At 47.8% G+C, this 25,135-nt stretch overlaps 1 protein-coding gene and 1 long non-coding RNA gene across 3 annotated transcripts in view; one reads left to right on the plus strand and one right to left on the minus strand.

Annotated features, from left to right (window-relative positions):
- LOC105235015 overlaps positions 1-25,135 on the plus strand; it is a 138,344-nt gene that overhangs the window by 27,863 nt on the left and 85,346 nt on the right. The window lies entirely within an intron of this gene.
- LRRC52 (leucine rich repeat containing 52) lies at positions 5,245-23,720 on the minus strand. The gene is made up of 2 exons (XM_002914173.4): positions 23,099-23,720; positions 5,245-5,570 (listed from the first exon to the last, which is right to left on the minus strand). The coding sequence occupies exons 1-2, from the start codon at positions 23,718-23,720 to the stop codon at positions 5,245-5,247; spliced, it is 948 nt and encodes a 315-aa protein (XP_002914219.1).

Genomic DNA, 25,135 nt, shown 5'->3' on the forward strand with positions numbered 1-25,135 from the left:
GGGGCAGCTGGTGAGGCTGGGCCAGAGTGAGCACTGGGGATGGGGCTGGAAGAAGATGTCAGGGAGGTAAAGGGAGTGGGGGTTGGGAGGGAGAGCATCTAGGGCCTTGTGGGACACTGTAAGGATTTGTGTGCTCTCAGGGTTTTGAGTATTATAGAGGGTTCCCCCCCCCTTTTTTTTTCACTCAGCATTGCTTTTAAGATCCATCCATGTTGCCATATGCACATCTAGTCAGTTGCTTGTAACTATTCTGTAGCATTCTATAAATTTTACCTGCTCATTCATCTAGCGTGCTGCACTGGGTGTCCTCATGTGGGTTCCATTATGGACCTATGTGATGGTTTCTGTGGGAGACACACGTGGGCCTGAGCAGACTTGCTAGGTCATTGGGAGGCACACACCTAATTTGACGTAAGTGGTTCCAGGCTGCTCTCTGGGCTGGCTGTGCCCGTGTACGCTCCTTCGGCAGCACACCAGGGTCCCCAAGGCCCCACATCCCTGCCAAGTGAGACGCGACCCAGCTTTCCATTTTTTTTGCCAATCTAATATTAAGTATAAAGTGACACCTATTGTTTTCATGTGCATTTCTCTGATTACAATGAGCATGACCACCTCTTTATAGGCTTGTTCATTTTTGGGGAGTTTCTTCTTTTATAAGTTGCCTGTTCATATTCTTGGCCAATTTTTCTCTTGGGGTTCTTTCTTGGTTTTTTGTTTGTTTGTTGGATTTCTAGGAGTTCTCTTAGATTCTGGATGTCATCTGCAGTTGTTTCAGGAGGTTAGATTTGAGGTAGCCTTTGGTAATCTAGTCTAACTACCCCATGTTATGGCTGGGGAAACTGAGATCCAACCCATGAAATGACTTCTTAAAATCACACACATAGTGGAAAAGCTGAGCCTTTTCCACTTTTAGTGGAAAAGTTCAGTACTTTTCACCCCATGTTGCATGAAATGGAGGTTCCTTTACGAGGCAGCAATGATGGGAACGGTGGGCAGGAAGTGTTGGGTGTTGCAGACAATAGGGCCACTTACCCTGAGTGTTGGTGGGGCCAGCTCTGGATCCAAGAGGCCCTTGCTGTCTACATGGCCCCTGATCTGATGACCTTTTCCTCCTTTCCATTCATACCGTCACTACTTTATTTTAGGACCTTATCTCCTCGTGCGTGACCAGTGACTCTCAAATTTTAGTGTGTGCAGGATTCACGGGGAGAAGACAGTGTGATGCAGATTGATCCCCCTCCTGAGGCTAGAGAAGTGCTGAGTGATCCTTAGGACCCTAATGCAGATGGCCCATGGACCTCATTGTGTGAATACCCTGCACCGAACAGTTCCCTCAGCTGCCCGATTGAGCTTCTGTCTCCATCCCAGGGTCCCTGCATTTGTCTTCTGGGTCACCAAACAGAGCGATGATCATTCCAGAGTGGATCTCTCTCTGTCACACCTCCAGGCTTTCACCCTCACCACCCATCTGAAGCGCTCCTTCCTTTGGGAAATTCTATGACTTTTCAAGAGCTAGGCCAACCATGGCCTTCCTTAGAAAGCCCCCTCTGATTCTTCTGGGAATCAAGTTCAGGGGCACAGCGTGAATGAAGACATATGGCAGGGATGAGGCACAGCTCCCTCCCCAGCATGGGGCACTTCGAAATCCTGGTGGACACCCCTCTGTATAAAGGGGTCAAAGACACCCCTGGAAGGTAGCAACACCCTGCACCAGTCAGTCTTTTCTTTTGAAAGAAGCAGTCATTTTTGTCAAATATACAGGCATATAGTTTATTTAAAGAGTACTATTTCTACAAAATTTGTTGCAGAAAATGGCAGCTTCCGTCCATTTTCCCTGGGTTTTTTTCCTCCCTGGAGGCAGACACTTGAAACTCTTTTGTCTGATTTTTGTTTTGTTTTGTTTTGATATCACTAAAGAATATGGTTATGTTGGTCCTATTTGATTTTTTTAGTTTTAGGCCTTGTCTATTGACTTCCCATTGCAGAGAGAATAAGGATTTAATTTTCCATGCTTCCCCTGTACACACAGGCCCCTGCCCCCCCTCCACCCCCCATTCTATTGCTTGGCCGGTTACAAAACCCAGTATGTCACGCGGTTCTCCCTGCCTCTGTGCCTGGGGCCCCTGGCCACCTGGCTGTCCACGTCAGAAATTTGGGCTCCTTCCCTAATTCCTTCCTCTTTCTAATAATCTTCCACTCACTCTTCCTCTCACCTCCCATGAGCAGTCACTCGGGGAATTCTGTCAACTCTCTCTCTGACAAAACTCTTACGTTCATCCACTTCTCTGTTCCCTGCCTCGGTCCCTGCTCTGTCACCCTTATGGCTTGCTCCAGATACAGTAATTATGCTGGCCTCCTTGCTTCCTGTCATCCCTCCCTCTGCTTGCTTCTTCACCTTACAGCCAGACCGAGCTCCCTGACATGCAAATTAGACCACAGGGTTCTCGTGCTTAAAACTTCGAGTGCACCTCAGGGCCACAGGGGAACTTTCAAATTCCTGAGCGTGGTGGGGTTGACACAGAACGTAGTTTACCGTGGCTGCATGTCTTCCTGGCACATAGGCTACAATTGCTTGCCATGAAGGTTGGGGCCATGTGACATATGAGGGGAAGTGACGTGTCATTTCCAGGCCCAGGAAGTTAAGAGCTGTGGGCTGGTATACGTCTCCTTTCTTCTGCAGGGGCCTCCCAGGCCCACGTTCTAGAAGCTGTAGTTACAGGATGGAGGACAGCTGACCTACCTGCATCAGACTTTATCTGAGTGAGGAATAGGTGTTTGTTGTGCTAAGCCAATGAGGCCTTGGCGTTGTCTGTCATTGTCGCATAGCCTATCATGACCTGGAGTAGCACAAGGGATGTACAAGGCCTTCCAGAGTCTGGCCTTGCTTCTCCCACTGCTATTAGTTCTCCTCTCCTTTCCTTGGACTCTGTAATCAGCCACAACATGCCAGGATCTTTCCTGATTCCTGGCTTTGCCCACGCTGTTCTTGTTGCTTAGAATGTCTTCTCGGTACTCAGGCCTCTGCCATGCTGCCTGGCTGGTCCCAACTCAACCTTCAAGCCGTAGTTTACATGTCTCTTCCTCTAGGGAGCTTTCAAGAGTCCCCATTACCTCCTGGGTGAGGTGCCCCTCCTGTGTCTCTTAGCACCTCGTGCCTACCCTTCACTTCCCCCTCTGTCCTGCCCTTTGACTTGTGTCTCTGCCGAGCCAGACTGCTCGCTCTCTGGGCCTGTTCTCTGTGGTGTGCTTAGGGCCAGTCCCGGGAGGTGCTCCGTTCATTTATTTTTGTGGGAAGATCCAGGCGATCTTGGAGGACAAGTTATTGTGAAAAACTGCAGTTTAGATTTCTTTTGCCAAGGCTTTCTTGGTAATTTAAATTCCCGAGAGACCATATTGGTTGGTTGTTGGGGGAAAGACTCTATAGTCAGACGCAGCTGGCCTGACGTCTGGTCTTACTAGCTGTGTAATGTTGAGCAAGTTACTTAACCTCTGAAGGTTCAATTTCATTATCTAAGGGGAAGGAGAATAATAATAGTACCCGTTGCATAGGGTGATTGCAGCCATGAAATGAGTTGATATATATGGGCTTACCCAATAAATGTTAGATATATTGTTAACCTAAATGCAAATGTGGGATTAGATCCTGGAATAGAAAAAGGGGAAAAACCGGTGACATCCAAATGAAGTCTGGAGTTAACTCATGGTGCTCCAGATTTGGAATTTCTTAGTTTTGGCAGATGAACCCCTGGAGTGCGAGATAACTTTAGGGGACCCCGGGTAAGGGGTATGTGGAAACTCTGTGTGCTAGCTTTGTAACTATTCTCTAAGCTCACAATTCTCCCAGGATGTAGTACCCTTATGACACTCATTTTACTCTCATTCTATCCCTGTATGATGTGGGCATGAGGCACAGAGAAGTGAGATAGCTGGTCCGTGGTCACCCCTCGAAGTCTGCATAACGGAGTAGGAATGATTGGTGGGTTGGGATTTCAGTAGAAGGCGATACTGAACACTTACTGAGCCCCTGCTTTGTGTAAGGCACCTCCCTACGTGCCGTGTCAACAGGGAATACCAGGAGCTCTTAGCCGTCATGCTGAGCACATCCAGGGAATCACGTGGGATTCATGTGGGGGTTTTGGGACAGCTGGCTTCGTGGGTAGGGCCTCGGATGGGAGTCCTGAGTGGGTCTTTGGGTTGAGCCGCCCGTCTTCTGCTCCCCTTCCCCTCCTCTGGCCTGTCCGGGGACGTGGATCACACTGGTACACACTCGGCCCTTCTGTTTGGCACTTCATGAAAGACAGCAGCTCGTAGAACACGGGGCATGGGCTTTGGGGTCAGGCAGCCTGGGCTTCAGCAACCGTTTGGCTTCTTATCAACTGATCCTGAGCTGGGTACTTAGCCTGTCTGAGCTTCAGGAAAGCGAGGGTAACAGCGACCGCCTGACCTGTTGGCATGAGGGTCGACCTGGTGAGAAAACGCGTACAAAGCTGGGTACGATGCTGGGCGCTTGGTAAGGCCGCAGGAAGCGGTGGCCGCAGCCATGTGCCTCACTCCTTTGTTTCGCCCAAGGCATACATGATGAGCCCTTGGCCCTGTCACTAACCATTTCCTGGGGAGGCAGCTTCATGAAAAGGAAAAAAACGTGGACTTTGGGGGGCTGTGGTTCTGGCCAGTCCCTTGTTTAACCTTTCCAGGCCTCAATTTTCCACCATGAACTAATATCAGTGTTATAGGATCTAGTGACCATCTTGAGATGGGGTGTGAAGTTGGCCCATGGACATGTTTGGACATGTTCTTTTGATGTCGGTTCTTGTCATTGTGTCTTGTAGTTTTCTCCATTTTGTTCATATTAATGGTGACTCATCCCAAACTGTTTGCTCTGTGAGGACAGGTCCTCTCAATCTTTGGTTTCTCTCATCCCTCCTGCCAGCCTTTAAGTTAGAGGCATAGTAGGTGCTCATTAAACATGAGATGGCCTGCTTTTGGAGTGGGCTTCCTCAGCATTTAGATGCACGCACCAGCTTTCCAGACTTTTCTAGACTTTGATCTACGCCATCCCACTGAGCTCAAGCAAGTGCCCGGGGGCTGGTCGAGCAGGAAAGGACCAATTTGTGAAATGGCCACCAAACATTTTATTTGCTTTACTAAATAGGCTTTGGGGTCTAAGACAGTGGGGAGGGAGGGGGAGGGCGAGCGAGAAGGCGGGGAGCCCCGGGGAAAGAATCAGACGGCAGTGTCTGGTGGCTATATCAGCTGAGGGAGCCCGTCCTGGCCCGAGTCCACCCTGCTTTGGAAGATGCGTCCGCTGCTGTCCACCCTCTGCCCATGCTCCTCTTCGGCCTCGTCCTCGCTCGCCTTGCGCCGGGCGTTCTGGTAGAGCACGGCGCACATGCCTGTGAGCCAGGCGGCCACGGTGCCCGCGGAGAAGATGCAGAAGCCGATGAGCAGCAGGAAGATGTAGTCCTGGCGGTCCAGGTGCGTGATGCACATGTAGCGCAGCGGGTTCCCCACCTGCGTGACGGGCCAGCCCGCCAGCTCGGCCGGCTCCACGCACGTGGCGTTCTGATCATCTGCGAGGGAAAACACCGCGGGCAGAGCGCTGAAACAGCAGACCTGCCAGGGGCCCCGGTCCCCAGGGGACCCGGAGAGGCCACGTGGACCCTCGCTCCCGAGAGTGCGGTCTGCGGGCCGGCGGCGCGGGCGGCAGCTGGACCTCGATGGGGATGCAGGCTTTCGGGCACCCGCCAAGCCTCCCGGATCAGAATCTGCGCCTCCACAAGGTCACGGGTGGGCACAGTCAGGTTTGAGAAGTACTGCGACCCGTGCTGCTTCTTGCCCCCGCCTCCTTCTGATTTCTCTGCATTCAGCTTGCCTCCTGAAAGGGGGCTTGGCTGCTGCTGCGTTTTGTTTGTTTGTTTTTGAGATTTATTTATTTATCTGAGACAGAAGGTGGGGAGGTGCTGAGGGAGAGGGAGGGGGAGAGAATCTCCCACAGATTCCCTGCTGAGTGTGGAGCCCAAGGCAGGGCTGGATCTCTTGACCTCTGAGATCACGACCTGAGCCGAGATCAAGAGTGCGAGACTTACCTGACTGAGCCACCCAGGCGCCCCTGTGCTTGGCTTCTTAGGGATCCTCCAGGAACGAGACACCATGACAGAGGCAGGGAGGTTGGAATCAAGACCTCCACGGAGTGTTGACCCTCCACAGACCCCCACCAATATCCGTTCTCTCCCTCCCCCCTCGCTCTTCTTGGCCCCCATGTCTCTCCTCCACCTTGTCCCTTTCCCTTCACCCTGGCCTGAGTCCAGCGGGGACCACGAAGGCGTCACACCAGGCTCAACTCCCAGGAGGGACAAGATTCCCTGGAAATGCCTCCTATGTGTTCCCTGCTCAAGAGACCAGGGTGTGGGGAGCTGGGGGGAAAGGACCACCAGTAGGAGAGGCAGTTCCGCTTCTCAGCGGTGGGGCTGGCATTACTGCTCATTGCACGATCTACATGAGTCTTCAGTCCTTTTTAGCAGCTAACTCAGCTGCCTGGCTACTTCTCCAAGTGCCTCCCTGTGTCAAGTGCTGTGGACTTGAGCGTTTAACAGAAAGCGGAGTGGGCTCTGGAGCCAGACAGACCAGGGTTCAAATCCAGACTGTCACTTACTAATGTTGTAAACTTCAGCAGGATATCCACTTCCCTCTCTGAATCCCATTTCCTCATCGTTACGTGTGCAAAGAATGCTACCTGCTCCCAGGGTAATTGAGAAGATTTAACTGCCACAGGCGAGGACGCAAGCCACTGTGCCTGGTGCTGGGTAGTTGCACACAACTCAGAGCTCTGCCCTCAGCCCTGCGAGGTCCTAGCTCCATATGCTCCGCCACGCTGGTGCAGAGGTACCTGTGTGTGCGTGTGGTGCCAGGGAAATGTATCCAGCAGGCATTGCATAAATGAGCTCCAACGCAGGGTCGAGACCAGGGCTTGAGATGATCGTGCTCAAAATTATAATAGCAGCTAATATTTTCCAAGCTCTGACTGCACGCTAAGCGGTATACAAATGTCTCATTTCATTTTTACAACAACTTCGATGCACAGAATACAGTCATTCTTATTATAGACATCAGGAAGCTGAGACTCACAGAGGTTTCTAGATAACCTGAAGAATCTAGGCAGGACACGAGACACAGAAAACGCAGACAGAGCTATCTAAGCTCATTTGCAGAAGGGGGAGACACAGACAAGCTAGTGGGGAGAGACGCTTCCCCTAAACTTTAGGGTAGAGGCTCCAGGCTATGTGAACATATTACTGTCCTTGGTGACCAAGGAAGTTAGGGAAATCGGGTTTGCGCTGGAGCTAGCAGCAGGGGCATTAGAGAAAGCAGTAGGGAAGTGAGGTGAGTGGGGAGGAAGCCATTGCGTCTGGCTGGCTGGGAAGAGCTGACCAGGCTGAGTGCTGTCGAAGTCCCCTGCAAGCTGGACAGCATTCCCCGCGCCTCACCCCTGTGCCAGTGCACCTGTGGTGAGATGTTTGTTGCTTTCGGGAAGATGGCCCGAAGGCCATGATGCCATTGAGGACTGGCTCTTGATCGAGGCTGTAGACACAGGATGGGAAGGCAGTGTGGGGTGATCACCTCCACAGTGTGCAAAGATTACAGAGGGAAGGAGAGGAAGGGGTCCTTTTGGGGGACCCTGCCCCAGGGGGAGAGCTCTCAGGAGAGGATAAGGGGTTGGGGCCGGGGCTCCATTACACTGGCTGTCAAGGGGCAGGAACCCAATCCATGTGGAGTCCTTTCCCCACTCGGCCTGGCTGGAGTGCGCCTGGGGCTTGGGTCAGCTCCCCAAACTGCCAGAGACCCGACGTGGGACTCTACAAAGAAAGATGTATTGGGGAAAGGAAAATGTGGGATTCTGTGGGTCGGGGATTTATCTCCTTCTATTTTAAGAGGATTCAGCTTTCAAACTGGGGTTTGAGCGGCAGACTAAACATGAAACACCGTGTCCCGTTTGGGAGCATTACTTTGAAAGGGGTAATTAGCAGTGATTTGAAGGCTTTGTTAGGTTGCTCTTAAGTGGGGGATGTGGGTGGCTCTGCGGGGAGGGAGGCCTGGGTTTTTCTACTGCTGTATTCTCTCCCCCTTCCCCAGTCACTGCCAAGGTGGGAGCCCTCCTGCCTTCTGGCAGGTCTCCCTAACTCCACTTTCCCCATTGCCCAGCTCTGGACCATTTCACACACACCTGCCAGATTTCTCTTCCTCAAGTACAGCTCTTCCCAGGCCGACTCTGGCTCAAAACCCTCCTCCGACTCCCCTGTAGGCCTGCGAATGACATCCAGGCGACCCGGCCCGGCGCTCAGAGCTCCCTGCACCTGCCCCTTCTACCTCGCCATCGCCCCCCCCCCGCCCCCCCCCTTCCTAGCACTCCAGTGGCCCACCCTTTGCTCCAGTCAAATTAAACTATTAATTCCTTGATTGCGTCTTGCCCTTATTGGTAGCTAGCTTTGTGACATCGCACTTTCTGTATCAAATGCCTCTTGCTCCAATTTTTGCCTGGTCAAGTCCTTCCTATCCTTCAAGGTCTGGTGTGAATGTATGTGCTCCCAGGACCGCTTCCACAGCCCCCTCGTCCTCGTAGCTCAGACTGCACGGGATCGTTCCCACTCCTGGACCCACTGTAGCGTTCTTACTGTGCCTGTGATGTTCTCCCTTGCTTGGAGGCTGCTGGCCAGGAAAGGAGTGTATCTTTTCTCCCCGACCAGACAGACAAAACTCTTGAAGACATAATCCATGTCTGATCATTCTTGTTCTTGTTAATAAGAGGCATCATTTATTGGAAGAAATTTTTAATTTGGGGGGGTTCTAGTAATATGTTTTTTAAAACATTTTATTTATTTTGACAGAGAGAGAGGGAGAGACTGTGCTAGTACATAAGCGGGGGGAGTGTCAGGCAGAGGGAGGAGGAGAAGCAGGCTCCCCACCCAGTAGGGCTCCATCCCGGGACCCTGGGATCATGACCTGAGCTGAAGGCAGATGCTTAACTGACTGAGCCACCTAGGTGTCCCTCTAGTAATATTTTTATTGTTGATTCTACTTTAATTCTACTGTGGCCAGAGACATATTCTCTATGATTTCAGGTCCTTTGAAATTTAGGGAGAATTTGCTTTAAGGCTGAGTATAGAGTCAATTTTAGTAAATTTTGCATGTGCCCCCAAAAGATGTGTGTTCTGTCTTTGTGGAGTTGTCGTTCTATGGTTGCCAAATAGGTTGCGATTTTATACAGGTCTTCTGTATCTTTGTTGACTTTTTTATTTATATCTTTACTGACTTTTTTTTCCTGTAAAAACGATTGTCTCTTGCTTACTATTAGTCTATTAATTGTCTATTAGCTACTGCGAGAAGGATGTTCAAGTCACCAGTTTTGACTGTGCGTTTACCTAGTTCTTCATATAGTTCTGTCATGTTTTGCTTTACATATATTGAAGACATGTTATTAGATGTGTAGAAAGTTCTCACTGTTACCTCCTCCTGGTAGATTTACCCTCTTCTCCCTGAGCAACATCTCTTGTATTTCTAGTAATGCTTCTTGCCTTAAAGTCTGTCTTTGACATTAGTATGCCTCCATCGAATTTTTTGGTGTTTGTGTTATCTGTTGCCATCCCTTTACGTAGTCTTTCTACCTTCCTATATTTAAGACGTATTTTTGTAAGCAGCATGTAGCTGAGTTTTGTTTTCCATGCTGTCTAGCAAACTTGTGTTGTAATTATTCCATTAACATTTAACATTTGACTGATACATTTGTCTTCAATTTGTCCCACTTATTTCTTTCACTCTACTTTGTTGCCTTTTATTTTATTATTTCATTTCCTTTTCATTAGTTTGATAGTCATACATTATTTTCCTATTCTAGTCTGATGTCATTAGAGATTATAGACCCATCTACTGATCCTGGAGGGCCTGAGGGGTGCTGGGCATCATAGAAGGTGTTTTACAAAATTAAACTTCACTCTTGACCACCCCACCGAGCCGTTTTAATTATTCCCGTGCTATAGAATGAATAAATTGTTTATCAGTTATTCCCTCTCTGGCTTTCTTGATTTCCTTTCTTCCGACAAAAGTCTACCAAGTACTGTTGTACGTGCTGTGCACTGCACAACTCCAGGGCCTTTGTTCATATTAGAAACAGGTGACTAGCCCCCATGTCCTCCCTCTCTCAGTGCCATTCCCTGGGCCTAGGGCATTTGTCCCAGTTAAGGCTCCCAGGTACGATTACAGGTGTCATTAATGTTTAAGGTCTTCCTGCAAATAGTTCCTAAGGAAACATAACCCACCACCCCCGACCTTGTTTATTTCCACACATAGCATGTTACTCACAGGCAGAAAACTTGTTTGCCAGAATCACGTGTCTGCAGGAGCAAGAGTTTCTGTGGCTCAGAATCCCATCTGTTAGTGCAGGAAGCCTCCCTTTCAGAAGACTGGTTTGAACCCAGTGGTTCTAAGATAAACTGCTCCTTTCTTGGCCTGCAGGGACCACAGTTCTGCCCTGTGCTCTGCTGCAGGTTCCCAAGGAGCCAAGTGCAGGCTCTGAGCCCCGTGTGCTGGCGTGCTTGCTCAGCAACCATCGGGGCTGAGTGGAGGGTTGAGCCTCCACGTGGTGAGAGCATACACTGAAGGATGGAATTTGGAGACTCCCTTCTCTACTAAACTGTCCCTGCTACTGAGAATGCAGCCCTGGCTTCTATCAGCATTACCACTTTGTCGTAAGACTTCCACCTTGAACCCCGAGAAAGACCTGATTCCCCCACTTCTCCTTATCAGGCCCTAGCTTGCCCGAATGTCACTAGGTGTATAGTACTTTGTCTTATTTTTTTTCCCTCTAGCTAATTATGTATTTGTCAAGGAAGTGGATTCATCTCCTACTCATTTGTCTTCCTCTGCCCACTAGATTATAAACTCCATGAGGACATGGATTTTTTGTCTGTGTGCTTCACTGTTGTACCCTCAACACCTAGAACAGTGCTTCACCCATACTAGAGCTGAAAGCACGGTTGTTGAATGAATGAAATGTTATGTTATTAATACCCGCTGGGGTCAGTGTCATTGACAAAATGCTCATCTAGAAGATAGTGGACCTGGGGAGATAGAAGACCCTTGGTGGGTCAGCTAAGCCCTTGTCACCTCGGATTACTCTACACTATACAAACACTAATCCCACTTCCCTTGTAAGAGTTTGGGGAAGATTCAGTGAACCAAAGGGTGTGAAGTCCCAGAGGACTCAGAAACAGATGGTCCCCAGGACCAAATGAAGGGGTAAGCCTTGAACTGGGAAGGGGCACTCTTCTGTTCTCTGAGACTACAGAGAAGGAAGTGAGGGTAAACACAGATGGGGACATGTGAGGATGCTGGTGCGGTGGGCGTGGCATCAAAAGGTACTTATTACTATTCCTCTATTAGTGTTAGAGAACTGTTTCAAAGCGGAGGCCCTCTTTGTTTGCTTTGGTATTTCTAGTGCCTGGCACATAGTAGATGCTCAAGAAATGTCTATTGAATACATACAGGAGAGAATGGGTGGGTTATTGGTCAGACCTCGTACAACAGTTCTTAAACTCCAGTGTCTTTGGCCTTGCTGTTTAGGACCAGTTTCCCACTGGAATTTGAAGGGACATGGTTATATCCTGCTACACTCTGGGTGACCCAGAGGAAATGACTCTCTAGAGGGGAACCCAGATTGGACCACCTAGCAGCCCAACAAGGCCAAAGCCAACCAGCCAGCAAGACCCCCTTCTCAGTCCCTCCTGCATGGTCCTCTCAGCACTGGCTTCTATCCTTCCTACCTAGAGCTCCTTTTTTCTCATCACCTGTCTGTCTCCCCTTGATGGCATAAGCCCAGGTTCAGCAAACTCCACAGGCCAAATCCAACCTGCTGCCTGTTTTTGTAAATAAATTTTTCTTGGAACACAGCCATGCCCACTTATTTACATACTTTCTACAACTGCTTTCAGGTTACAGATGGCCAAATGGAGGAGCTGAAACAGAGGTCCACAAAGCCTAAAATATTTGCTATCTGGCTTTTTATAGAGAGCAGTGCTGACTCCTGGTCTAAACCCTCCCTGGCATCTTGAAAACGTAGAGATTTGGATGATTTGGGCTTAGGCACTACAGTTCTCTAATACAATTTTTTCCCCTTGGATAAAGAGTCCATATTTTGGTAAAGGTTAAAAGTGATTCATAGACTCTTAGAACTTTACAGGAAAGACCTTCAAATCCAGCAACTTCGAGCTGATTATCCTGTGCTTTAGAGGTGCTTTAGGCTACAGGACTGGTCTTTTGTATAAGGGCTTGTGTATGGGCATCATCTATAGGTACGAAGACCCATTTTCCTCCTAATATGTTCTTGCGCACTTGTCAGTACCCAGAATTCTGCCAGCAGGAGATAGAACCTTTCATTCCACCAACAAAAGAAGGCTTAAAGTGTATACTCTTCTGAAAAAGAAGCTAACAACGTAAGCCCGACCCAGGGGGAAAACCCTTGCTACCACCTTCCTTGCATGAGGTTTTGAAGCAAGTTCTCGTTTCTTCTTGGTTTGATCTAGAGCTGGTCCTGCTTACTAACTTCCCATTTGATCAGAAAAACCAGGTAGTGGATGGTTGTCCTCATGGATAAGAGGCAATTTAGAAAAACTCAGTAGCAGAAGGTCACCCCCAATCACCACTCACCCATGCAGAAATTTCGGAGCTCTCCTTGCTTCCTCTCTCACATCACGAGCCATATCTCAAACCACAAGCCATTCCTGTTAGTCTTACTTTCCAAACATATCTTGATTCTTGTGTCTTCTCATCATCTAGATCATTACCTCCCTCCCTCACCTGAACCGTAACAGCCCTTCTCACCCGTGTCCTTGGTGTCTCCTCTGTCTCTCTCCATCCAGTAGCAGGAGCCCTCTGCAGGTTATAGGTCATGCTGCTTCCCTGCTCAAAACCCTTTCATGATTTCCTGTCACACTTAGAACAAAATCAAAAGCCTCTTCTTGGCCTAGAGGTCCCACCTGATCTGGCCTCTCACTAATTTTCTGTCTCCTTCCTTCATCTGTCTTCTTCTAATACATCATGCTCATGACACCCCAGAGCCTTTGCATGTGCTCTTCCTTCTAGAAAGTCCCCCTCCCCCATGTCTTATTTCCACAGCTTGTTACCCTCACTTCACTCAGTTCTCTGCTCAAATGTCACCTCCTTAGCACCACCCAACAGAAACGATCTTCCTTGTCCTCCATCCCAGGCACACTCTCTCCCTTCCCTTCCCGCATTTTCCTCCATAGCCCTTATCATCACTTCACATCATGTCATTTACTTATTTGCTCATTTACTCCTCTCCCACTAGAGCAGAAGCTCCACGACGGCACGTCTGTTTCTGTTCTTAGCTGTGTGCCCAGTTCCTGGCCCAGGCCTTGGCACCTGGGAGATGCTCAGTAACTATTTGTGGACCCAGAGTGCTCAGGTACCAGGCCAAGCTGCTTACCCCCGTGTGGATGTCAAATCAGTCAGCAAGGCGTGTACCTCACCTCAGCCACATGCTGTGGCCAAGCGTCATAGCTGTTGAAAGAAGCTATTGAAAATTACAAGAGTTTGTTAACATGACTAATCCTAGTCTTAACCATATTTTAATCTGATGTATCAGACGTAATTAGTTTTCCTTTATTTGGGTCAAGGGGAAGGCCAAATTTACCACTGTTCTGATAAGAAAAAAAAATCACTGCATATGGGCCAAGCATTACATTTCATTTTTTTACATAATGCTGTCATTTTGAAGGTTTTAAAACACCCTCCCTGACTCAAAGCTCCGGGCGTCCCCCCTCCCGCCCAAGTTGGACTCCCCGTGGACAGTGCACCTTAGCAGAAGGCAGGAGGCATCACGGCACCCCTTACCCTGTTTCTGTCACCCACACGGCTCTCCCTCTTCTCTGCACCCCATGTGGCGTCCACAGTCACCACCAAGAATGGTCCCAGCAACGGCAGTAAAGCTAACATTAGTTGAACACTATGTGTACTTCTAAAATCTTCATGTGGGTTATTTCATTTAATTAGCACAACAACCCAAGAAATAAGTACTAACTTGTTGCCATTTTACAGGGGAGGAGCGTGGTTCTCGTGCAGACTGTGGCCCAGCTGGTTAGTGACTGAGGCAGGATTAAAAACCAGGTAGTTTGAATCCAGAGCCCATCTTAGTTTTGCCTGTTCAACCGGAAGTATGATCCTCTGGAGAACAAAGGGATATTTTAGGATCGCCTAATTGGGTTGGTGTTTAGAAGCATCATAGAAAACAGCATGAGAAGCACTGGGTATTATAGAAAACTGATGAATCACTGACCTCTGCCTCTGAAACCAATAATACATTATATGTTAATTAATTGAATTTAAATTTAAAAATAAATTTTAAAAAAAGATGACACCAAAAAAAAAAAAAAAGAAAGAAAGAAAAGAAAAGAAAATAGCATGAGAAACTGTGTACTTTTCTGGATATGAAGTTATTCTTTGTTTCTTATCTCACTGAAAGAAAAAGAGGGACTCTTTTCCCCCTCGATTCCATTTGCCCCACATCCTCACATTCAGGCCCATGCGTGCTTACCCTTGCTTCCTCCTCCACAGGCTCCGAGGAGGGGCCTTTCCCTGCTTAAGGCTGACTTTCCATTTGGTTCTGGAGTCCATCCACTCCTGCCTCCACATCAGTTATTCCCCGGGTCCCAAGTCTTTGCCCTGCATTGACTCCTTCCCGGCAGCAGATAAACACATGCATGGACCTCTTTGCTCTGAAGAAAATAAATACCCCATTTATACAGTTCCCCTCCATCTATCACCCTATTTCCTCAGTCCACAGCCAAGCTTCCTAGAAGAATACATTTTTTTTTTCAAGTAAGCTCTATGCCCAATGTGGGGCTTACACCCACGACCCTGCAATCAAGAGTCATATGTTCCACTGACTGAGCCAGCCAGGCACCCCAAGTTCACATTTTTTTCTGCACCCCTTTTCTTCCTTGCTGTTCATTCTGTAACCCACTGTCCACTCCCACTGTGTCATTGGAACTGTCCAAGACATCAGGGAACTCTTGATAGCTAAATGTGATGGATACTTTTCAATGCTTGCTTGACCTACTTCTACTCTTTGAAATTCTTCTTCTCTTGACTTCTGTGAGTCCACCCTTCTCTGATTTTCTTTCTTTTCCCCTGGCTGCTTCTGCCCAGAGCACTTCATGGGTGGCTCTTCTTGGCCCTTGCATATAGTGGCATTCCCCAAAGCTTCTGTCCTTGACCTATTACCAGCCCCCATTCTAAACTCCTTTGCTGGCTTATCTGGTCCTTCCTTTGGTTTCAGTGATCACCGGTGAGCTGATGATTCTCAAATATATATTCTATTCTTTATTCTGGATTTCAGGCCAGAACCTCCAAAGGCCTGCTGGTTCACAGGGGCCCTCCGATTCAACATGCTCAAGATGGGACATGGTTCTCCCCTAAGCTCCTCGCTGCCCCTCCTCCAAGAGTGTCCATCCCAGGGAAGCCTCCAGAGCTGTTCAAGCCAATTCTTTCCTGTTATTTTCCACATCTCGTTTATTCATTGATTTTTCTCAATAAATATTTATTGAGTCTTTTTTCTGTGTCAGGCCATGAGCTAGTTTCTGAAGTTCAGACAGAAAGGCCTTTCATGGCTGGAACCCTGTTTCTCTTTCTAGCCACATCCACACTCTCCTGGATTATCTCCAGGCTGGAGAGCTCTTCACTTCTAGAGATAAGGAGACTGAGGTTGGCTGCTTTGGCCAGCCTTGCACTGCTGCCTTCCAGAGGCCTGAGTGGCACTCGGTGACCAGAGAGGCCATGCACAGAGCTCTGGAATTTCTGAGCTCAAAGGGACTTTGGATCACCCACTTTCAGGGATCTCAAGTGGGCTGAGCTCCAGAGTGTGTGAGAATCACTCAGGATCCTTCCTAAACTGCATGTGCTTGCCACTGTCTTCCTCCTTAGCTTTTCTGGGTGGTTTAGGGATCACTGACCCAGTTGCACCCCCCCCCAACCCCTCATTTCCCTCATGAGGCTGCTCCTCTGGCTCTCAGCAGGGTGTTTGTGAGAAGGTAGGAGAGACAGGCTGGCAGAGCAGCTGATGGCCTTGGAGATGTCTGCTGCCCAGCTGTTCCCATTCTGGGTGTCTGGTCTTTGCAGCAATTTCTCTGATGGAGAAGATGGGTTAGCATTAATAGTGGAAGAGTGCGAGGACCTGAATTCATTCTGGAAATCTAAGTCTTGGCACTGTTGTAGATGACTTTGTACTTGGTGGGTTGAAATGGGGCCATTATCCTATTACAGCAGCCTTGAATACAGGATGAAGTAGCCTTGGAATGAAACTAAGATGTTCTCTGCTCAAAATGCCCTCGAGATGACGTGGGCCCGAAACAGCACATGACCCAACCCATCTGCTCCCTGCAGATGTCCCTGAGTGGCTCTGTCCCCCTGCCTCTGCAGCACTCTTGCCCAGACTCCTCTTTGATTTGTGGGCCCCACCATCAGGTCATCCAGGACTGCTTAAGGATGATAATTTAAGAGCTGACGGAGAGGGACACTCTGTCCCCAAACTACCCCCACTTCTACCCCTGGTAGTCTGTCACTTTCTGAACTCGCACTGTTTCTTGTTGTTTTCTGTCACATTGCAAATGCCCCTTGAGGGAGACATGTCAAAATATTATTAGCCACTAACATCTCGGTGCAAATCAATTTATTCACCAGTGGGAGCAGCCACTGTAGATCTAGAACAGAAGCCATTGTCATAGCATCTCTCAAAATATGGCCTAAGGGTTTGCACTGGCCAAAACCAGAATCTCTGGATTTGGGGCCTGGGGTTCCTATGTTCCCTGGAATCTGAGAACCACAGGTTGAGTGGGCCAGGTCTGGGAGGACAGTCTAGGGCACTAAGTCCCCCGGGGATGGAGGTATTGTTCTAGTCAAGCAGATGATGCTTCAGACAGGAGGTAGGACAGTGTAGGAGTTTGAGGCTTCCTGCTTCCTAATTATGTGCATGTCCTAATTACGTGACTGGCCTGCTTCTCCAGGAATGCCTCCACGTCAGCATTGATCCATTGCATTGCCCATCTGGGACCTTGTCTGTGGATCACTGCTCTCCTCTTGCAGTTAAATGCACCTTATCTTTCCATTTAGGTCTATAGACTACCAGCTAGAAAGGGCTGTAGAGAGTATCTAATCCTACTCTCTTTTTATTTCAAAGATAGGTGAATCTCAGAGGGAAAGGGAGTTGCCCCACATCACCTACTGGCATTGCTGGGACTGGGACAGAACCTCTTGGCTTTCAATTGCATTTTCTCTCTCTTATACACCAAAATTGTCTTATTGAAGATGGCAATTATGACTTCTTTTCCATGTGATGAAAGTACTACAGCCTTATAATACAATGTTGGGCATATAACGAGCATACGACAAATATTTCAGTGTCGAATGGACTAGGATGTGTCTAAGAGTAAGGAGAGGTCATGGCAAGGAGCAGGGGTGGGGGACACTGAATCTGGATTTCAGGAGATCTCCATGTTGGGCTTGGCTGTATAGCCACTCACCTGTGAGGAGGCAAGATTCTAAAGTTCCAGCTCAAGCATCTTATATTAAAAGGCTGCCCTGACCAATATGGTGGCCAGTGGCCATTCATGGGGCTACTTACATAATTTAAGATAACATAAAATTAGAAATTCGGTTCCTCAGTTGCACGAGCCTAATTTCAAGAGCTCCATAGCCATTTGTGGCTGGTGGCTACCATATTGGACAGCACAGATATAGGCCATTTCTACTGCAGCAGAGACTTGTTGGACAGCGCTAGACTAGACTTTGGGAGAAGACAGGATGGAGGCCAGGATCCTTATGTCCAGGAGCTTAGGGTTGCATGAGTTTTTGAGAGCATCTTCGGAGGCATTCAACCCTGTCCTACTAGGCAGCTCTATCCTGGGAAGAGCTCAAATGCCACTCTCACCTTCAAAAAGCATTAATGCCTGGGAAATTACAGTTCCAGCCAGGAATTTGTCCTCCTATCTGCTGACCATGGCCAAAAAGAAAATGGAATCTGTGGGTCTGTTTTTAACTCTGTATTGATCAGAGCATCTGGTGACCAGCCCTTTATAACTCACCTCCATTTCTGCTATGATTTTCATGTTTGCAAAGTGAGTATGTAAGCTCTTTGAGGATGGAATGGTTTTCAGTGAATCTGGTGAGTATATCGTTGGAGGGTTTCTTTTGATGAAGACGTTTGATAGTAACACCAAATCTCTTGCCAATGTGGGAAAATTTTGATATTCCTATTCAGTGTAGGTTTATGATGAAAAAAGGTGAATAAAACATTTAGCCTTCTCTACAGCCCCTTTATGGGGGTGAACTGAGCCAACATGGGACATAGGGGCAGGACAGATTACTGCCTTCACATCTTTTGTTTTAAGATCCCCCCATTTCTTTCCTGGACCTCAGCTTCCTTCAAGGTTCCCCACTGTTGCAAAATTAATCTTAGCTAATTGTATTTCTCAAGAATTCACTTCTGCCTCTGATGTGAGAGCTGATAAAGGCTTGAGGGCACTGGTTTTATTCAGCCCAGGATTTCATATTTTTTTGCAGGGTCCTCTTTAAGATTTGGGCACTTTGGGGGATCCAAAGGGGTAACTGTCCAATGGCTAATTTTAGCTCAGTGGTAGGCAGTGGATGGGGGCAAAGTTCTTTTCAGATTACAAAATCACACCATGTAGGTGACATCTTGCTTTCAAGCCCATGTCTGTCCCACTCCCTTGAAAGCTGTCTGCATGTCCACACCTGTTCCTGCAAGTGGGGCTTGTCTTTAGTAGAACTCCAGTTCCAGATTCAGATGACTCAGGAAGAACCACTATGCTACTACTGGCCCAGCCCTGAGTCTTATGGTCCAGGCTGAGACTAAGCCTTGATCTGGGCTTCTGGTTTTTTTCCCAGTCTGAACTCCTGTGTTCATAACTTGTCTAATACCCAACTGCCTCTAAGATTCTCTCTGCCCCATTTTCCCAGAGGTTAGAGCCCTGGGACCCGCTGCTACTTTCTTAAGTACCCTGTATTTTTCCCACATCTGCCAGCCATTCGTTTATTGAATGCTTTTGGGTGTGCAAGACTTAATGCTAATGGCAGTTTGTAAGCGTTCTCATCTCAGCAGCCTAGATAGGTTGGTTCTATTATTATACCTGTCTGAAGGATGAGGAAGCTGAAGTTCAGAGAGGTTAAGTAACTTCTCTGATATCCTATAAATAGCAAGTGGCAGGGCTAGGGTTATAATTCAGATCTGTTTCACTCCAACCCGAGCTCTTTAACACTGGGTTCCCCTGTCTGCAGGCTGGCTGGCCTTCCCCACCTGCTACTGAGGCTGTCCCAAGTGTCTGCTCTACCCGATAGGCACAAGGTGGCCTCCTGTCCTGCTCTGTCCAGTAGAATAGTTCTGCTGTCCCTGACTGGACCATGGGACATATATGGTGCAGATGACCATAGTCATGAGAGTCTCCAGACACAGCTCAAGGTTCTCTCTATGAGCTCTTATTGGGCACATAATAGGACTCAATAGATATTTACATGGATGAATGGACGAACTGAGTGGTAGCATGGAAGTTCCTGACTTCACTGCCTTGCTTTTCAAGGGATCTCCATACTTCTGGTCTACTGTTGTGCTGACCTTAATACTGTTCCACAGGGAAAATCTCCTAATACTAACGTTCAGTATCTTCCTGGGTCTAAAATGAAACCCGTCTTTAATTTGGATTCTTCTTTCTAAATAACTAGGTTACTCAGCTCATTTCATAGAGATTCTTCTTAGACCTGCAGTGTGGGTACACGGGGAGAGAGCTGTATATGCTCCATTTTAGAACGTGCTGAAGATCACCTTTTGATAGCCAAGATGGTGTAAGAGGTGGGACTAAGCTCAAGCATTTGTCAATTGCAAAGATATTTCCACTTAACAGAGGCATGAATCATGGGAGAGTCACATGAAATCAGTATCTTCCATTGTGTTGAGGGCTGACTAGAGGGCACGTGAAGCATCTATGAATTCTACTGTGTATGTGTGTGCCTCTTCACGTGTGGGTGTGTATCTACACATCGATGTGTGCATGTGTGTCATGTATGTGTAATATGTGGGTGATTGTGTATGTGAGTAGGTATGTATATAGTTTTGCATGTATAGTATGTGTATGGGCACATCTTTGCGCTTGTGTGTATGTGGACATATGTATGTTTGCACATGTGTTTATGTGTATGTGTGTGACAAGGTGTGTGTGTGTGTATGTGTGGGAAAGGACAACCAGACTGAGATGCCAAGGTGAGCAAACACTGAGGTTAGGCTCGTTATTTGGGAGTTTGGGTGGGTTGGGGTGAACTTGGGCTTGTAAGGAGCATGCAGGCATTGATGAGTTTACGATGGCTAGAGCTCATTATCCAATGGAAATGATCTTGGGTGAGTTCCATGTGTAGTCAGATAGGAAATAAAGCTGTAATTTAGATGCTGTGGCCATATGCTTATAATATGACTTATATTTATAACTAAACTGACTTACAGGATCATAGTTACCATGGAATTCAGGGATTTAAGATATAGTAGTCTAATGAAAAAAGACCTGAATTAGGAGGTTCAAATCTTTTATTTTTTTTTTCTTTTGCCATTTCCTAGCTATGTGACTTTGGGCCAGTCTGTTTTCTCAACCCTCTCATGATAGGCTTAAGAATACCTCTTCCACAGGCCTAGGGCACAAAATTTAAGGGTTGGTATGACACCGAAAGTAAAGAAAATGAAACCACATGTGTGAAAAAACTCTAGCAGCTGCAAAGCTGTCTACAAAGATAAATTGTTCTATGTCTGGCCTTGGGCTCATTAGTGTTTTCAAGAGATAACAATTGTTAGCCATGGCAATGAGACCATAGTTCTGCATGAAGTGGTCTGGGGGGGGGGTGTTTCTCTGGGCCACCAAACAGCGAGAGAGATGAGCAGATCAGCAGTCGTGGGTGTGTGTTTTTTTGGGGGGGCTCATACTGGCCAGTGGATAAAAGCTTTGTCTACCTCAAAAGACAGACTCTTCGTTCACGAGGAGCTTATGAGCTTGACAAGATAGATACTAGCTTCTAATGTTTTTGAAAACACACAGTGAGACAGATCTGGCTTATAATCCTGTTCAATCCTGGAATGAAATGAGTAAAGGAGTCCAAAGCAGTCAGCCCGAGCATTCTGAGAAGACACAACTCTGTAAGCAGAATTTTGATTGAGGGAGATTTGATGGCAGGTGAAGTGGTAAGAAGAACTGGGGAAGAAGCCAAGCTACATCACCCTTTTCAGCTAGGGTAGGAGGGCCTCCTGTCTACTTGGTGGGCTCTACTCGAGGAAGAGATATACGTATGGTGGGCAGGGGGCAAGAGAAGATGAAGCTTCTTCACAGGCTAGTTACATGAACATGGACAGTGAGAATTACATTTAATGCATGAGAATGATTAATAGTGACCCTCTCTTAGCTTTCTAGAAGGCGCAGTCATAGCACCAGTCATTGAGAAAAGTAGAAGCCATTCTGTCTGGAGAGATAAGGCAACCACCCAAGATAACTGCTCCTCTATTTTTTTATGATTTGTACTTTTGGTCTGATGAAGTTGTTTCCTTTTGATTTATTCTAACTCAGATTGAGGTACCTATCAGCCGGGCCAGGTGCCTAGGGCACAAAATGTAAGGAGCCAGCCACTCTTACTGTCTCCCTGAATTTTGCATCCCAGGAGGCTCGCTTGCCTCACCATAGTCCAAGCCCTGCCTAGAAGACACGTTAAGACCCATCCACCGAAAGGAGGGCCAGGAGGCACATTTTTACTTGCTGCCACCATTCAGCTCCCTCTCCCCTAGAGACCCTTAAAGCCTATCATGTTTGCCAGGAATCTTTCTGGGATATTGCCACCTGGGCAAGACTTCATGGTGGAAACTTCAGCAGGTCCCTGTGCATGAAAATATTTTTCAAGAACAAACGCTCAGGGAAGGGAGCTGGTGCGTGAAAATATTTTCAAAAACAGACACTCAGGGAAGGGAGAGAAGACATGGTTTTGATGAGGTTAGAATCCAAAGTCCAATTTTGCCAGATTACACTAGTGGCTCCAGGCTTTCTATGAGGAGTCACTTCCCATTTCCTTGAAGTCCTGAGTGAAGGTGATATAAAGTGGGATAATTGGAGGATGAGGACGGAACAGTGAAATCACTGAAAAGAAGAGGGGGTTGAGGCACTGGAGTGCCCCGGGGACCATGGCAGAGGGGTGGGGGCAGTGGAGAGAGTGGCAGCAACTGGCTTGGAAATCTACCAGGTAAGACTTGAGAATCTGCCCATGAGACTGGAATGTCCCTGCTGGACACAGTGGGCACTGGTGACCTGTTCTTCATGGATGTATGCCATTTCCTCCTTCCTTACTGGGTTAGCATCTTGAAGACAAATGAGCCATCAACAGCCTTCTCCTCTCCCTTCTCTCCACCCCCACTCTCATTGTCAAGGGAGTTCCTGTGCCCCTCCCCTTACTTCTATTGAACTTTCTCTTCTATATATCATAGTGTTGGATTTTAGATGACCTATGCATGACTGAATACTTTTGGATCTTGGAAAAATTCAGTCACTGAGTCAAACAGATTAAAATAAAATAGTCCACCAGTGGAATACTATGTCCCTGAATTTGTTACTTTGCAGTCAAAGAACTTGATCATTTCCACACATACGATTTTACATAGACATGATAGCTCTGTATGTCTGGCAATATTAATGTCCCCACTTGATGGATCAGGAAACTGAGGCTCAAAGACATTTGCTTGTCCCTAGGGCAGCCAGCCAGTAAGTGCTGGGTTTGGGGCCAGAACTCAGCTCTTTGGATTCCTACTCCAGAACTGTTTCTATGGACCCCTAGTGCCTCTCCAGTCAACCCAAGGGTGGATCCTACAGGGCAATAAGAACGCTTTCGATCAGCTTCCCCCAGAGTTTTCTCCCATCCTGACCATCTTTTGACTTTACCTTTTCTGGAACCAATTCCTCCTGCTCCATCACATCCTCATCCCCACACCCAATCAAACCCTCACCTGGATGGTTCAGATGGGACACTATTAAGTAGATGGTGAAGTCCAGGAAGGAGCAGTTGCATTTCCACGGGTTTCCACCCAGATACAGGGTCTGTAGTGTTAGGAGGTTTTGGAAGGCAGCATGGTCCAAGGTCTGCAAGCCGGTGTTTCTGAGGTCCAGGTACCTCAGAGAGCTGGTGTTGGCAAAGGTGTACTTGTTCAGAGAGAACAGGTGAGGGTTGTTGGAGATGTTCAGCTGCACCAGGTTGCTGAGCACGGAGAAACTGTATGGGGAGATCAAGGTTAGGTTGTTGGCGCTGAGATCAAGGTAGATGAGTTTGAAGACCCCGACGAAGGTATAATCCATCACCTCGCGAATCAGGTTATTCCGACAGTCCAAGTAAACAAGGTCACTGAGGAGTCCTAGATTCATCGCTGGCAAAAAGGTGATGAGGTTATCATTCAGGTACAGCCTCCGGGTGTTCAGGGGTACGTCGGGGGGGTACTCGGCTAACTGGATCCCTGTGCAGATCACTTCCTGGGCTTGACATTGACAATTATTTGGACACTTTGACCCCGAGACCAGTCCCATTCCAAAGGAAAAGAGTAACCACCCAGGCCCAGGGCCTGAAGCAAGGGACATAGTAAGAAGCTCTAACTACCCTCCTTCCACCTTCCTGCGGGCGCTGTCCCTCTGATCAGAAGGCTGCCGAGGGGCGGGGTGGGGGGGGAGGGGCCCTGGAAAGAACCGTAACACTCTAGCTTTGTGCAAAGCAATTTTCCATTACAGGAGAACTGAACAGAAGTTGAAACGCGAGGCCCAGTGCCCTGCCACCGGGCTTGGTGGCTCTGCCGCCTGCTTACTCCCAGCCTGCCGCTGGAAGCTTGCCCGTCTGGCGGCTTTGAAAGGTCTCACCCTTTCCCTGCGTTTGCAAGTGAAGGGGAGCCAGGGGAGAGCCACATGACAATGAGGTTGCCAGTTGACACCTTTGTGATGTCAGCAGCCTCAGGAGACTGCCTGGCTGAGGGAGGGAGAGTCCTGCCTCTTGCCCCTTCTGGGTGGTGTGGGGGTGTTTTGTGTATCTCGGTAAGCTGGCTGTCCCTGGGGGGATTGAGGGGGGCCTGCAGTGTGGAGGTGGGGGGCTGTGCTCGGGTTCACGGGTTCACGGGTGTGTGTGTGTGTGTGCGTGCGCGCGTGTGTACCAGCTCCCAGCTCCCTACGAGGTGTAATGGAGAATTAGGTTAGCTTGGACCCCCTAGTCCACAAGCTGAGAGGGACCTTGGAAGTCGCCAGCCCAACTCCCTTCTTCACTGATCAGCAAAATGACTTAAGGTCAGTTCTCCTTTTAAGGTCAGTGGGTCCTTTCCTTGGGAAATGAATTTGGACAGGTGCCAGTTTTTGGTGCTTTGGGAGAGGATGGGAAAGGGGAGCCTCCTTTGAAATGAGGAAAGGGAGTTTCTCTGATAAGGTGATCCTCTTAAGATTGCTTTTCTCTCGTGCCTACAGCCCTGTCCTCATTTGGAATATATATGTGTGCTAGTATTTTAAAAAGTCTTAAGAGCAAGTATAAGGTACTCCCCTCAACACAAAACCCAAATGTATAAAAAAAAAAACCTGAGTATAATGATATGAACTATTTCTTACTTTTACTATTCTCCTAGACTTTTAAAATAGTGAGTGCCTCTCTAGAGTTTCTAATGGGAGTTTATATTCATTAACTACTTGAGGGATGATGGGAGGGGGGTCTTTTGGAGGGAGGGATAGAGAGTCTGGAAGCTTAAGAGTTAGGATGTATCATTTAATCCATAGAGGAGGCACATTACATTGGGCAGAAATGAAGAAAAAGCACCTCAGCAATTAAGATTTATATTTGGGGGAAAATGGGATTTGTTGTAGAACTTAGCTGTGAACATTAATAAAATAATGCAACCTATATTTAGCTTAGCACAGTACCTGGCACCTGGTATGTAATAAATATTTATTGAATGAATGATGCGTGAATGTCTCTGATGGTTTGTTCCCTTTTCTTGCTTCTCTGCCAAGAGAGAAATTAATAA

Source organism: Ailuropoda melanoleuca, chromosome 8, assembly GCF_002007445.2.
Source record: "Ailuropoda melanoleuca isolate Jingjing chromosome 8, ASM200744v2, whole genome shotgun sequence".
NCBI lineage: Eukaryota > Metazoa > Chordata > Mammalia > Carnivora > Ursidae > Ailuropoda > Ailuropoda melanoleuca.